This window comes from Staurois parvus, unplaced genomic scaffold (assembly GCF_062004578.1).
Source record: "Staurois parvus isolate SC_StPar_1 unplaced genomic scaffold, SC_StPar_1.0 ptg001098l, whole genome shotgun sequence".
In the NCBI taxonomy this organism is placed as follows: Eukaryota; Metazoa; Chordata; class Amphibia; order Anura; family Ranidae; genus Staurois; species Staurois parvus.
Window position 1 is genome coordinate 68433 of NW_028318894.1, and position 16843 is coordinate 85275.

Genomic DNA, 16843 nt, shown 5'->3' on the forward strand with positions numbered 1-16843 from the left:
TTAGCCAAAACGATTCAAATAGTAAATGAATATTCAACAATAATACAGGTAGGTGATGAGTCGTGACAGTCTCTTAGATATTTAAATCATAGTATGGTGACTTCGGTGATAAATATAGCTGTAGAATGCACTAACCAGAGAGCGCTTAATATTGCGCATGTAATAGATGGTATTAGGTAATCTGGGGTTGGGCATCCAGGACACGGATCTGTTGAAGAACGCCACCAGAGATAGTAGTATTTCAGCCAATATATCCTGGTTATGCAATCCAGATCCACCAGGGGGAGCCAGCAGTCTAGATGTCATCCAGGATCCAAGGCTCAGAAACACAGATGAATATCAGATGGTTGCAATCTCTCAGAGGGTGCCAGTAATTAACCTGTCATCTCAGGGGATCCTTTAGGAGGCGGGCTCAAAGAAAAAAGAGCCCAAGCACAAATAGTTCCATAGTGCAACACCGTTTTTATTCAGAATTTGTATAAAAAAGATAATAGTGACACTTACACTTTTAATTTTCTGTTGGCATCTGGCCAGATGAGAGATCCACGTGGCAGAGTCACTGAGAGCAACTTCCTGACATGTTTCGTGCGATGGCACGTTATCAAAGGAAGCTGACTGCTCTCAGTGACAGCTCTTATATAGTGTGGGCGGCGCATGCTCATTAGATGATCGTGACGTCATCGTCAGATGCTCGCGCATGCGCAGATCGTCCGCGCGGCAGCCATTTTGAAGAAGACCAAAAATGCATTGACTTCTATGGGGGATTTTTCTTAGTGGGAAAGGACATGTGAACTCAATCAGTACAGAATCTATGTATTGAGCCACTAATTCTCACGTGTTTAGATGGTTAAATAAACACATATATTCTAGTTTAAATAGCAGAGATTGTCTAGATCTCTTCCTTTGATTCCCAAAGTTGATTATATCCCCTCATTTATTTATTATAAATTTTACTCAGTATGTTTAATGAAGTGGTGGAACTACAAGTCTCAATTAGCTAGCGATCTCCATAGTATGCGCAGACCACAAATATAATTAGTCAACAGGCATTGAATACTTAATATTACACATTAAAAATAGACTGTATATATGAAAAAACAGTATATGCCTATAAAATAACAATGAATTATATGTATATAAAATATTAATAATCCATAAAAATACACAAAAAATGAATCCAAATGATATCTGTATGAGTATAATAGGATTATAAAACGCTCCATATACATACATAAAATAACATAATAGTTAAAAAATGTAAAATTATGTGCTTGATATTAGTTATGTAAAAAAATATTCTCCCGTGCATATCTTATATTTATGTTCACACCTATAGTTGACAACCTTTAATAAATATATTTGGTAAATAAATGTATAGATAAAAAATGGGTGAGCTACCCAATGCAAAAATAATAAAAAATATTAAAAAACGTCACTCCCTAAAATATAGGATATTTTAGTGGCTGTGAATGAGTTTTCTTACTATTAAGATGAGTATTAAAAATAATGATATAATAAAATTCATAACCATAGACCATTTCCTTCGAAAATTGGAAGAATGTTCCCATAACTGTTATGATTAATTCTAAACAGAGGAGAGTTAACTAGTATCTATATAACAATTAATATCTAATTCCACATTCAAGCCTAGCGGTGCCAAGGTACACAACAGATAAATCCATTTCATTTCTAGTCTCGATACCGCACGGCGTTTAAAAATACCCCTCCAATGGCTATTTACAATATCAATTCCCATAAATTTCAAACCGTGCGGATTTTTACCATGGGCTTCCTTAAAGTGCATCGATACTGAGTGGTCTTTGAACCCCTTTTTTATATTTGAAAGATGTTCCCTGAGTCTGTCCCGCAACTTTCTTGTAGTTCTACCAATGTATTGTTTCCCACATTCGCATTCCAGTAGATATACCACATGAGTGCTATAACATGTTATTGTTCCTTGAATGTCATATGTTTTACCAGTGATACTGGAGTGGAAACTCTTAATTGTTTTTTATGTATTCCATTGTAGGTGCATAACATGCACCTATTGCAGGGGTACAATCCTTTATGGTTCAAGTTAAAGGAGAGGTTTTTGGGTGGCTTGACAATATTTGGTGCCAGAATATTCCTCAACGGTGGGGCTTTTTTAAATGTGATTTCAGGATGACTGGGTAATGATTCACCAAGTATAGGATCGTTCATGAGAATGGGCCAGTTTTTTTTAATAATTCTAGATATACTTCTATGTTGCAACGAATAGTTCTTAATGAAGGGACAGAATCTTTCATTGTTCCGTTGAACTTTAGGACCAAGGAGATTCTCTCTGTCCAAGTTACCAACTTCTATAATCTCCTTGTCCAAAACTTCAGTATTGTACCCTTTCTCAGCAAATTGTGCTTTGAGAGTATTAACTTGGGAAGTGTAATCTTCTAATTTATCGCAATTTCTGCGAATGCGTAAGAACTGACTCTTGGGGATCCCATTTAGCCATCTGGGATGATGGCAACTAGTTTTTGGGATGAAACTGTTTCTATCTGTGGTTTTAAAAAAACTTTTGGTTAAAATACTTGTCCCTTCTCTAAAAAGTGTTAAATCTAAAAAGTTTATTTCGTAGTAACTGTATTCATACGTCAGTTTGATATTATGATTATTATCATTTAAAGTGTTAAAAAAGTTAGTTAACGTGAATCCACAGGAGTAAAATATTGTCTATATAGCGTTTATAAAAAATGAGGTCTGGCCAGTCCCTAGAATAAATAATCTCCTCCTCCCAGTTAGCCATGAAGAGATTGGCTAGGCTGGGGGCAAATTTTGCCCCCATATCAACCCCTGTGGTTTGTAAGTAATATTTGTCGCCAAACCAAAAATAGTTATGTGTCATTGCAAAATCAAGGAGTTCTAGAATCAAGTTTTTTTGTAACATTGAAATATCCTCGGATTCATGTAAGTAATGATCCACTGCCATCAAACCATCAGTGTGTTTTATGTTGCTGTATAGTGACGCTACGTCCGCCGTCACTAAATACGTGGGATGTTGTAACTTCATAGTTTTCAGGTCCAATATAACCTGTTTGGTATCCTTTAAAAATGCAGGAGTATTATTAACCAGCGGTTGTAAAAAGAAATCTATATACTCCCCAATGCGTGACGTTAGTGATCCTATACCGCTTACTATTGGTCTTCCTGGCCGTTTAATCGGATTTTTATGGACTTTTGGTAAGCAATAGAAGACAGGTAATCTGGGAGCAATAGGGCACAGGTAGTCCTTCTCTTTTTTGTTTAATATCCCTGCTTCATAACCTCTTTTCAGAATGCACTTAAGAGACTTTTTATACAACATCAGAGGGTTATTCTGTAATACTTGATGTGTGTTTCTATCATTCAATATATCACATACTTGTGTTATGTAATCTTTTTTGTCTAGGACAACCACTCCGCCCCCTTTATCAGCTGGGCGGATAACAAGCTCTTTCTCTTTTAGTAAATCATCCTTCAGTTTCACAATTTCTTTTGGGCCGTTGTAGTCCCATTTATTAATTTTTAATTTCTGTAAATCCTTTAGGAGCATGTTCTTAAAAATAGAAATGTGGGAGTGCGGTGGAGGATTAAATAGGGAGGCATTCTTAAGATGCGATAATTTTATGTGTACCTGTCTACACAGGGCTGTATGTGACATGTTCCTGACCACTGCACTCTATACACAGGGCTGTATGTGACATGTTCCTGACCACTGCACTCTATACACAGGGCTGTATGTGACATGTTCCTGACCACTGCACTCTATACACAGGCCTAAGATATAATCCTGACCACTACATTCTATATACAGGGCTGTGTATGACATGTTCCTGACCACTGCACTCAATACACAGGGCAGTATATGACATGTTCCTGACCACTGCACTCAATACACAGGGCTGTATATGACATGTTCCTGACCACTACACTCAATACACAGGGCTGTATATGACATGTTTCTGACCACTGCACTCTATGCACAGGGCTGTATATGACATGTTTCTGACCACTGCACTCTATGCACAGGGCTGTGTATGACATGTTTCTGACCACTACACTCTGTACACAGGTATGTCATATACTCCTTACTACTACATTCTGTACTCTGGGATGGAAATCACATACTACTGACCACTACACTCTGTACTCTGGGATGTAAATCACATACTCCTGACCACTACACTCTGTACTCTGGGATGGAAATCACATACTCCTGACCACTATATTCTGTACTCTAGGATGGAAATCACATACTCCTGACCACTACACTCTGTACTCAGAGATGGAAATCACATACTCCTGACCACTGCAAGGGGGTGATGAAATAGTCATCACCTGTCTAACGTACAGCATAAAAGAGTTCCAAGGTACATAAGGACAGATGAGCGAGGTCTTATAGGGACAGAGGAAAATAGTCATTTAAGAGGGACTGTGAAGAATTTGGTAAAATGCCTCTTTGGTTTCCTATTGAATATATATATATTTCTATAAATTGTATACATATTTACTTTTATACTTTAATACATATGTTGTGTGAATATTTTCTGCCGGCTGGGCTTTGTGGTACTTTAAGAAATCCTTGCTTAAGAAATGTTTCGCTCACACACACTGACCCCCCCCTCCCATCGTCCCAACTTGAGACAAAGGAATGTTTTTCTTTCTATAGATAAGACTTGGAAGAAGATCACACCTATACCATGACGGAGATTGTTTTCCTGTGGAAATGACCAAAGACTGATATAATACTTATGCTGTCCTCACATGACTCTGATGCTGTCCTCACATGACTCTCGCATCATTCTGCATATATAAGCTCACTTTCTCATTATAATAAACTAGAAGCATTCATAGACTGAACTTGTGTGTCAGCGTGAGTCCCTTCCAATGTGCGCACATTCCAAAGCTAGAAAGATTAATCTGGACAGGAACAGATAATCAACGGACATTTTTAGTCCTCTTCTAAATCAATATCATTATCAGGAAACGCAACTCCGACACCCAAGAAGGGCTGAAGTTGTGTCCTTCATTTCCAGGATCTACTGGCCACTCTGCACCCTGACATTTACTGCACTTCATCCATGTCTTTGGGGGCCTCTCATCTCCTTATCAACTGTTTCTTCCATGATGAAGATCAGCCATGGAGTATATCTGAGGTGTATATCAGGGTGTGCTTCTTCCCCACATGAGAGCTGGGATGTCCAGCAACATTCATCTAGAAGACATTTCCCGCACTCAAGGCACTAATACACCTCCAGGGTTGTGTGGGACCCCTGATGTACAGGAAGACAGGACTTCAGTGAGGAACATTTCCCTCACTCAGGACAGGAAAGTGGATTCTTCCCCGTGTGAGATCTCTGATGTTTGTAAAGATTAGACTTCCTTGTAAAATATTTCCCACACTCAGGACAGGAATACGGCTTCTCCCCTGTGTGAGATCTCTGGTGTGTGTAAAGATTGGACTTACTTGTAAAACATTTCCCGCACTCAGGACAGGAATACGGCTTCTCCCCTGTGTGAGATCTCTGATGTGTGTAAAGACTGGACTTCACTGAAAAACATTTCCCGCACTCAGGACAGGAATATGGCTTCTCCCCTGTGTGAGATCTCTGATGTCTGTAAAGATTGGACTTTAGTAAAAAACATTTCCAGCACTCAGAACAGGAATACGGCTTCTCCCCCGTGTGGGATCTCTGATGTTTGCACAGATGGGTCTTCGTTGAAAAACATTTCCTGCACTCGGGACAGGAATACGGCTTCTCCCCTGTGTGAGATCTCTGATGTCTGTAAAGATTGGACTTCCCTGAAAAACATTTCCCGCACTCAGGACAGGAATACGGCTTCTCCTCCATGTGAGATATTTTATGCACATTAACATGGGATTTAGAACTGAAACATTTCCCGCACTCTGAACAGGAATATGGCTTCTCCCCCGTGTGAGATCTTTTATGCACGTTAAGATGGTATGTAGAATGGAAACATTTCCCGCACTCAGTACAGGAGAACCTCTTCCCTGTTGGAAGGCCGGCCCGGTCCCGCACAGTCTGAGGTTCCTCAGGATATGAGGAATCTGATGGTCCATCTACACTGGGTGGTGCCGGATGGACATTGGAGGGAGCCAGGTTTTCTCCTGGACTATACTGTGTGATGTCCTCATCTTCTACTTTCCAGTCTGGAGCCAAAGTGAGACAATCCTCGGAGGTTTTCCTCATCTCCCGGCCATGGACTAAAATACAAAGACAAAGAGGATTCCTAGACAGGAGCTGATTGGTTCCCCCAAACCAGGACTCCGCCCACATCAGGCAGCTTGGTCTGTGAGGAGCGCACAATTCCACCCTCAAGGGAACTAGGAAATGGCTCCTCTGATCTCCTACCAGGTCATTTCTTTATTCATGGACCTTAGTCAGAGAGTGAGGAAACAACCAGAACTGTCTTTTATAGGAGGGACAGTGATGAGGGGATTATAGGACGAGGGTCCCCACCCCCTCTATCACTCATCGCCATCTTCCCAACACAAGAAGTACTGCACTTCCTTATTTAGTCCATGATTTAGTCATGAAGAACAGCGGGGCTGAGCCCCACCAGAGGTCAGAGAATGAGGATGGGGGGAGAACAACCAAGATGAAGACTGGACTGATCCTGAAGACAGCCATCATTGGGGTATTGACTCCTCCCTCATTATCACTTTCTGTTTAAGGGTCCAAAGTTGGAGGATGTTATCACATTATTATCACCATGTAACAGTCTGTGCTCCAATCACATCATCCAATATAAAATGTCCAGCTGGGAGGAAATGGGGGGAACAAAAGAGACTCCATATTATGTATATATATAGCAGTGGGGGGAGAGAAGAGGTCAGGAGTATGTAATGTACAACAGAGTATATAGTGCAGGGGTCAGGAGTATGTAATGTACAACATAGAGTATATAGTGCAGGGATCAGGAGTATGTAATGTACAACATAGAGTATATAGTGCAGGGATCAGGAGTATGTAATGTACAACATAGAGTATATAGTGCAGGGGTCAGGAGTATGTAATGTACAATATAAATTATACAGTGTAAGGGTCAGGGTTCATAATATTGATATTAAGTAATCAGTGGAACATTAAATGTTTACTGTAGACAAGTTGCAGAGATCCCACACTGCTGCCTCCCATCTCCTGAGACTGCACTCAGTGACTTGGGTCTGAGACACTACAGACATATCCCTCCACCCGGCACAGCCAGCAGACCACAGAGCAAGGAACCCTGGGAGAATTGTTCTGTTAGAGATCTTACTAGACCCGGGAATGGGGAAGAAGACTCAAAGCACACACCCCAGGTGCCTAGGTTAATGCTAATGGTGAAAACTTAACATTTTGCAGCCAGCTGAACCCCAGAATCTACAAAAATCCAGTCTAGATATTTAAATTGTGTCTTACAGACTGATATTGCCAAGTGTTGACTCTACTCTGGACCAATCAGTGAGCAGTATGGGTGGAGGAATGGATTTAGTGTTCATGACCCACCTGTGCTGATCTCTGTAGGAGTGTCCTCCTCTATAAATGTCCCCGTTATTCCATCCTCCTCCATAGACTGCTGATCATCCCTCACATACGCCTCTTCTTCTTCTGCTTTCACCTCAAATTCTATATCGATTGGATCTCCACTCTAAATCAAGGAAATGAGAGAAAATATCATCTGTAAAATGTAAGATTTATGATTATGACATCACACACAAAATCCACACATTGTCTCCCTTCACAGAAGCAGATCACATGTGATATGTGGGTACATTTCCCCTAAATACCGCATGCCATCCTGAAACTGTCCATTTCCTATCCCGTGTTGCGGTATTGACCACAAACACTGAACACGCTCAGTAAATACCGCATGAACAGGCGTTACATTCACAGAAGGAAATAAAGAATGAAATGCATGCGGTCATTAATTAGTGGTGGAGACATGCGGTATTCAGGAAATGTGTACTGCTTGGTAAAGAGTGGGCGGCCGCTGGCATCCTTAACAACCAGTAAACAACATGGTTGTTAGGGAGCGAGCGGCCGCTGCGTCCTAACCAACCGATAAAAAAAAAAAAAAATTACCGGCAACAAAATATTAAGAAAATGTTGTAGGGTCCCCCCCTGGGGTCTGGTATGGATTTTGCCAAAATGAAAGAAATACATACCAGACCCCTGAGCATGCTGCTGGCAGGTCAGGAAAAGGGGGGGACGAGCAAGCGACCCCCCTCCTGAAACATACCAGGCCATGTGCCCTTAACATGGAGTGGATGCTCTGGGGCAGGGGAGACTTTGCTCCCCCAGAGCACCTTGTCCATGTTGATGGGGATAAGGGAGTCTTCCCCACAACCCAGGCTAGTGGCTGTGGGGGTTTGCAGGCAGAGGACTTACAAAATGTAACAAGGGGGCCCTCAGATCCCTCACCCCATGTGAATGAGTATGGAGTACATGGTACCCCTAATTATTCACCCCAAAAAAGTATTCTGTTAAATACAGCAGGCAGTTTTTGACAAGTCCTTTATTAAAAAAGCAAAACTAAAGCAAAATGTCCCCCCGGTGTAGATCCATCATCAATCACGATGCTCGCTGTCACCGCTGACTCGGAAAGAAAAGCTCCGCTCCCAATGAAGACTCCCCTCTGTCTGACAGCTCTGCTGCCTCCTGCCACTAAATATACTAAGGGACGGTGCCACTCGGTGATGTCACTGACCGGGGCATGTTGTATTGGTGACGTCACTGACCGCGGCATGTTGTATTGGTGATGTCACTGACCAGGGCATGTTGTATTGGTGATGTCACTGACCAGGGCATGTTGTATTGGTGATGTCACAAGAAGGCAATGACAGCGAGTATCGTGATTGGATCATCGATGGATCTACATCAGGGGGATATTGTTCTTTATTTTTGTTTTATCAAAAATTACTTCCAGTGTTTTTTTAAACCACTTTTTTTTGGTGAATGAATAGGGGTACTATGTACTCTATACTCATTCACATTGTGGGGGGCCGGGATCTGGGGGCCTCCTTGTTAAAGGTGGCTTCCAGATTCCAATAAGCCCCCCACCCACAACCACTGCCCAGGGTTGTGGGGAAGGACCCTTGTCCCCATCACCATGGGGACAAGGTGCTTTTGGGAGGATAGAGTGCCCCTGCCCTGAAGCACCTACCTCATGTTGAGGGTATGTGGCCTAGTATGGTTCAGGAGGAAGGTGGGCACTCACTAAGGGTCTGGTATTGAGTTTGGAGGGGAAACCATGCATTTCATTTTATTATTTTGGCATCGGGGTTTCCCTCAAAATCCATACCAGACCTGTCACAGCTGTCAGCGGGGAACTTGGCGGCCGTCCGCTCCTTGTTTACTGGTTGTTGGGGACACTGGCGGCTGCCCTCTCCTTAACAACAAGCTATTTACAAGTGTTGCTATGGACACCAGTGGTAAATTACCCGCAGGATTCACTACTAAAAAACAGAATGCAGCATCTTACTACATACTGGGATACGGGAAGATACCGCTTTGTGATTGGAGCCCATAGTCTCTACAAGTCCATGTTCTAGATTCTCCATCCCACCAACCTTGTAATAGTGAGGGATGGTGTGACCTTCCTGTGTGGAATCCCGGGAATACAGAGGACGTGGACATCTCTCTGGTGGGTTCCTGGTATTAGGTGGCTCCATCATATCCTTGTGTCCTTCTGAAAACTCCTCCATCACTCCATACTCCTCATCCTCCTCTTTATACTCTTCTTTAACATCAATATTATCATCCCCGAGGATTCCACTCTGAAAGATATAATAAAACATTCATTGTAACAAACATGCTGTGTATAAATCACAACTACCAATAATTGTCATCATCTACCTGATGATGGTGAGGGATGGTGTGACCTTCCTGTGTGGAATCCCGGGAATACAGAGGACGGGGACATCTCTCTGGTGGGTTCCCATGACTGGATCCATCTGTAGGAAACACACACACTGACTGAATCCATTGTTTCTATGTGTTTATCAGATGATGGGGGATCTAGGTGGATCCTCCGTACTGCTCTCTCCTTTACAATCAAGTCTCCTCTTACCCGGTGATGTGAGGGGCGGCTGATTGTCCATCATGACGTCCTTGTAGAGATCCTTGTGTCCTTCTAAATACTCCCACTCCTCCATGGAGAAATAGACAGTGACACCCTGACACCTTATAGGAACCTGACACACACAATGATACAGTCACCATCCAGACACATCCCTTGTCTGTTACTGGAGAATGTCCCAGAATTCCCGGCACCGCTCACCTCTCCTGTCAGCTGATGGACCATCATGGTGGTCAGTTCCAGAATCTTCTGCTCTTTCTCCCTCTCAGGTATCAGAGAATGAGATGGAGGCACCATGGTGAGGCTCTGGGTTCTGCTCCGTCCTCCTGAGATTGGCTCCCCACTAGACTTCTTCTTTACAACATAATCCTACAGATCAGGAGACAAATAAAACAATATCAACCACCTGACATCATCTAAATGTGTGCAAAAATAAAATGGTCTATTGACCAGAATAGACAAGAGTGATGTCATGTGACCTCCCAGAATCCTCCTCACCTCTCCGGTCAGGTCTGTGTTTTATTAATAGAGATGAGAGTGATATCATGTGACCACCCAGAATCCTCCTCACCTCTCCGGTCAGGTCTGTGTTTTATTAATAGAGATAAGAGTGATGTCAGGTGACCTCCCAGAATCCTCCTCACCTCTCCGGTCAGCAGGTAGATGATCTCCAGGGTGAGGTTTAGTATCTTCTCAGTCATGTGACTCCGGTCCTCCTCCATCCTCATTGGTGCCATCATGTGATCTATACAGGTCTCCTTGTAGACGGATAACTTTGGGAAATGAAAGTAAGAATGATTTGGATGGTATTGGTCACACAATAATAGGATGTGGATGTGAGGGGGGAATAGGAGGGTTGCTGGACATTGAAGAACTACTCCCCCCATGGGAAGACATTTTGTTTGGACTGTTTAGTGTTTACTACAATTTTGAGGTCCGGGGCCCCTTTTCTCTGTTGGGTTTGTTTGGTCTCTGAACTGGTTTTGATGAGTATTAGATCTGCAGACAAGGAATGATAAATCTGATCCTTCCTATGACTAGTTTGCTCTGAGGCAGTGCTGTGAGGTCAATGTCGGCTCATCATGCAGGGATGGTCACTTTACATCGCCCGACGCCCGGGACATGTAATTCTGGGGGCCGGGCAAGTATTGTGTTTAACCTCTTGCCGACCGCGCATAGCCGAATGATGGCTTCACCGCGGCCGGCCAGTTCTGGGTGGACGTCATATGACATCCTCCCAGAACGCGCTCTCCTGTGCGCCCCAGGGGGCGCGCACCCGGCGATCTCCGTGATCGCTGTGTCCTACGGACACAGCTGATCACGTGATGTGGTAAAAGGCCAATCACAGCGGCCTTTTACCATGTGATCAGCGGTGTCCAATGACACGCTGATCACAGGGAAATGCAAGTGCCGGTTCTCGGCTGCACTTTCCTCACGCTGTCAGATCGTGAGGAAAGTACTGCCGAGAACCGGCAGTTGTCAGAGCGAGGATCGGCACCGATCATCAGGGCACTGATGATCAGTGCCCTGATGATCGGTGCCCAGCAGTGACACCCGCAAGTTCCGCCCAGCAGTGCGCCCACTAGCTCCGCCCACCCGTGCCCAGCAGTGCACCCACCTGTGCCCAGCAGTGCCCCCACCTGTGCCCAGCAGTGCACCCACCTGTGCCCACCCACCAGTGCTGCCAACCAGTGCCACCCACCAGTGCAGCCCAGCAGTGCTGCCAGTCAGTGCCACCAGTCAGTGCCCAGGGGTTGTGCCAGTCAGTGCCGCCAGTCAGTGCCCAGCAGTGATGCCAGTCAGTGCCGTCTATCAGTACCCATAATCAGTGTCACCTATCAGTGCCGCCTATCAGTGCTGCATATCAGTGCCGCCTATCCGTGCCACCTCATTAGTACTGCCTATCAGTGCCCTTTAGTGCTGCCTATCAGTGCTCATCAGTGCTGCCTCATCAACGCACATCAGCGAAGGAGAAAAAATACCTGTTTGAAAAATTTTATAAAAGAAACAAATAAACTTTTTTTTTTTTTTCAAATTTTTTGCACTTTTTTTAATTTATAGCGCAAAAAGTAAAGCGCCCAGTGGCGATTAAATACCACCAAAAGAAAGCTCTATTTGTGAGAAAAAAATGATCAAAATTTCATATGGGTACAATGTTGCATGACCGCGCAATTGTCAATCAAAGTGCGGCAGCGCTGAAAGCTGAAAATTGGCCTGGTAAGGAAGGGGGTATAGGTGCCCGGTAGGCAAGTGGTTAAGAACAAAGAAGAAATTCTAAAAAAAATTAAAGAGTTGCCATTGTAATGACTCCGCCCCCACATTCCAGACAAGGGATCTTCCTGACCAATCGGATTTCTGCCTTTACTATTTCCTGATTTTTTTTTTTTTTGCAATCCTGTTGAAAGTGAAATTATAATAAAAAATGTATTGAATGAAAACAAAATGGTGTGTGTGTGCAATGATGACAAAGCTGTGTATCCAGAAACGGCTGGTCGGTGACACTTCCATATACAGCCCAATGAAGTGACAAGGAAGCCCTAGAACCCTTTGGAGGAACCCTGGCTGAGAAAGGCTGGACTAGGCAGTCACATATCTCTGCCCCCCTTGCAGGGTTCCCAACCCTCCGTGACTTTTATTACTGACACAACATGAAATAGAATAGAATGGATAGATAATGTGGACATTGTAGTCAATGGAAGGTGATGAAGGGACGGGCAGAATCAAGCTCCTTGATAGTAGAGGCAGACCCGATCAGTCCTCATGGGGGTCACATACATGTATAATAGACCCTTGTGGTGTCATGGAGGACAATCCTCAGGTATCCTCATATGTAGATGATAGTCACTGAGATATCAGATAAAGCCACACGCTGCTATCTCACACTTGGCACAAAGACAGCCAGTAGATGGATGTAAAGAGATGACGGAACGGGGCACTTGTAGAGTCAAAGGAGGCAGCGGTCACCATTCACTTTCAGCACAGGAGAGTCCCTCAATCCTCAGTGAGGTCATATACATACATGGCAGACCCATATAGATCCCATAGGGGGTAATCCACGTCGTCATCCACGGATAATTGTGGTAATAGCAGTGTTGGCAGTATATGGATGGCGGGTTATAATGACAGGATAGTGCAGTAGGCAGTGGGTGAGCAGAAATATGAGACTGATAGAGCCCTGTGTGCCAGCGATAGGAACAAGGACATCAGAGAGGTGGAGCTCAGCCAAGCAATTTCCATGAATGGGGACTCCCGCAGTGTATTAGTGCCTTAGTCCAAAAAACAGAGTCCGCTCACCCATCCAAGTGCTGTTTGCTAATGCATTGTCCTCCCGCTGCATAGTGGAAGTGTAGAGGCACGCCGTGTAATCATCTGTGGATGAGGAGGTCTGCAAAGAGGTCTAGTGTGTCCAGAGCGGTGTGGCCAGGTGGTGAGGCTGTGTGGAGAGGCCTGCATGCCAGAGAGGTGGGCATCATGATGCTGTGATGTCAACGTGTTTCATCCACTGAGTCACGTGAGCTTCTTCAGCCCGCACCGCACCGGACACACTAGACCTCTTTGCAGACCTAATTATCCACGGATGACTACACGGCATACCTCTACACTTCCACTATGCAGCGGGAAGACAATGCATTAGTAAACAGCACTTGGATGGGAAGCAGAAGGAGCCAAGAGAGGATGGGGAGCAGAAGGAGCCTGGAGAGGATGGGGAGGGGAAAGAGCCTAGAGAGGATGGGGAAAGAATGGAGCCAAGAGAGGATGGGGAGAAGTAGGAACCTGGAAAAAATGGGAAGGTGAAGAAGCCTAGAGAGCATGGGGAGGTGAAGAAGCCTACAAAGGATGAGAAGGAGCCTAGAGATGACGAGGAGAAGGAGCCTAGAGAGGGAACAGAGCCTAGAGAGGAAGGGGAGGGGATGGAGCCTACAGAGAATGGGGGGGGAGAATGAGCCTAGAGAGGATGGGTGGGGGGCAGAAACCTAAGGAGAATGGGAGAGAAGGAGACTAGGGTGGATAGGGAAGGGAAAAAAAGTATAGAGAATGGGAAAGGAGCATAGAAAGGATGTGGAAGGGAAGGAGCCTAGAGAGGACAATGAGTGGAAGGAGCCCAGAGAGGACAATGAGTGGAAGGAGCCCAGAGAGGATGAGAAGGGAAGAAGCCTGGAGAGGATGGGAAGGGAAGGAGCCTAGAGAGGATGGGACGGGGAAGGAGAATAGAGAGGATGGGGAGGGGAAGGGAACTTAGAGAAATTGTAGGCAATTGAGCCTAGAGAGTTGGGGGGGGTAAGGAGCCTAGAAAGGATGCGGTGGGGAAGGACCATGGAGAGGATGGGAGGAGAATATATTTGAGTAAGTTTCTGGCACTACAGACTCCATGCAGTCACCTCTGCCATTCAGCACTTGCCATTGTCCTCACTGTGTTCATTTTCTACAAACACCAACCCATAGGTGCCTCCCTCCCAGGAATACAGAACACATTTTCTCAGATGATCCCAGTATTGGACCCATTTAGTATGCTGGACATGAAAGTATTCTGCATCCAACCTTCTGGAAAAGACAAACATATTTCCTCCCCCCATCCCTTCACTGGGTTGTTTTACAGAAGAACTAAAGGCATTGATTTTCTGGAGAGTGGAGAGGGATGAGACCTCCTGTTGGTTTCTATTGCTGCCTCGGCCTCCTTTAGGGAGATTCAGCCTCTCTATTTGTCCTGTTTACAATTATTACCGAAAGTGATATAAAATCCTGAGATTTGGGGTGTCACCAGAACAGGATCAGGAAGAGGACTCCCTATGACACCATTGTATGTAGGGGGCGCTCTGCAACTAGATTTTACACCATCGTATATAGGGGCAGCTTCCCAAATATATTATTACACACTGTACAGTATTCTCTCTCCGCCCTCTACATTGTAACCCCCCCGGGACACCCCCCATGTGTACATCTGGAGGGCATCTTTCCAGAATCATTCCAATGATAAAACACACACCACCAGATTAATACAACATGTGTACTGGTGGTCCAATCAGAACCCTCCAGGCCCCAGCAGTGCACACCCCCAGATTAATATGACACATGTACTGGTGGTCCAATCAGCCAATCAGAACCCTGCAGACCCCAGCAGTGCACACCCCCAGATTTATATGACATGTCTACTGGTGGTCCAATCAGAACCCTCCAGGCCCCAGCAGTGCACACCCCCAGATTTATATGACACATGTACTGGTGGTCCAATCAGAACCCTCCAGGCCCCAGCAGTGCCCCCAGCCCTGAATTCTCTCCAATGGAACTCTCCAGTGAAATCTCCTCTCATCAATTTCTAGCCGGATTCTCTCTATTACCTCCTGTATGTACAAAACTCCCCCAAATCTCTCCCCTCCTCACCATCCACTAGAAATTGGAGGAATTGTTTCTTCTTCCTGAAATCCAGACCTAGAGAGGAATAGAAAAGATCCAACAAACCCCACAAAGTCTTTTTATAGAGATTTATTCCATCAAATCCAAACTATTCTACACATATTTATTCCATGGAATATGAAGAGATTTTTCTATCAATAATCCCATCAAATCTGCGTGTTTATTGGACTTTATTCCCAGCAATAATCAATCAGGAATCCATGCCAGCAATCATCAGATCAATAGGAATGTTTCCAATATCCAGTGATCACGGTTTGATCCTCCAACATAACCAGTGCACAGAATGATAAATCTATCCCATGAAATGGATCTTATTGATTGGTTGATGTCATTTATTGATCTATTGATTCCCTTCTATGATAGAATAGATTGATTTCTCCATGTATTGATCATCCTCTCCATATATCTCTTCACCTTGTCTAACATCATACAAATCCTGAATGCTATAAATCTCAGTCCTGTCCATGAATTGTATGTGACTCGGGTCTTTATAATACGATATACTGGACTGTTACTTCATTCCCTATTTTTATATCGTCTTCTTACACCTGTCCTGATGAAGTGACACTTTGAAGCCATGAAACGCGTTGATGGTGTATTTTACATTCACTTGTCCAGTAAACTCCGACCTTCTGAAGAAAACATTTCAGAGTTTCCTCCTTTACTATGGGCTCCTCTGCTGACCTCACCCTCATTTTTTCTTGGGGTGAAAGTTCTCCCCGGGATCCAAATCCTGCTTAGTATATGATGATCCGGAATTCCCCAAAAATTACCAAAACTTTATTCTCCAGGGCCTCTAATAATAGATGTTTGGGGGTTTATCTCATCTTCAGGCCTAAAATCTGCATTTCCCATGTGTGCAAAATCATGCAGAAACAGCTCTGGCAGTGAGAGGGTCAATGTGGGCTAGATGGGATCACTCTGCTGGGGGCACACTGTACACATTAGAGCGCCCCCTAGCTGCAGCCTGGTAATAACATTGCTGGGAGGTCTATTCACTGCTACATACTTCCCACCGTTATAGAAATATATAAATAGTTAGCACTTCCTACTAGAAGAACTGGGGTTGTTGGTTTGAATCCCAACCACTGCCATACCTGCCTGAAGTTTGCATGTTCTCCCTGTGCCTGCGTGATCTTTCCCCAGACTGGACCGGCTGAGTGACATCAGCTGACAGCGGGCTTCACCTGAAAACAGGTCACAGGAGTTCAGAATGAACTGCACTCCTCTGATCCACAGGAGAAGTACAGACAAAAGAGCTTTGCCTGAACTTCTCCTTCAAAGAATATGTTCCTCCAACATGTCCTATTCCTGATCTGTGCCGGCTGTCCCA

At 44.3% G+C, this 16843-nt stretch overlaps 1 protein-coding gene across 1 annotated transcript; it reads right to left on the reverse strand.

Moving 5' to 3' along the window:
- Window positions 1-3397: 3397 nt before the first annotated feature.
- Window positions 3398-10858, reverse strand: LOC149440264 (oocyte zinc finger protein XlCOF29-like; the record flags this gene model as incomplete). The annotated part of the gene is made up of 3 exons (XM_089658831.1): window positions 10743-10858; window positions 10300-10467; window positions 3398-3571 (listed from the first exon to the last, which is right to left on the reverse strand). Coding segments are annotated over exons 1-3 (438 nt in total), but the record flags the coding sequence as incomplete, so codon positions are not given.
- Between the last annotated feature and the right edge of the window lie 5985 nt (window positions 10859-16843).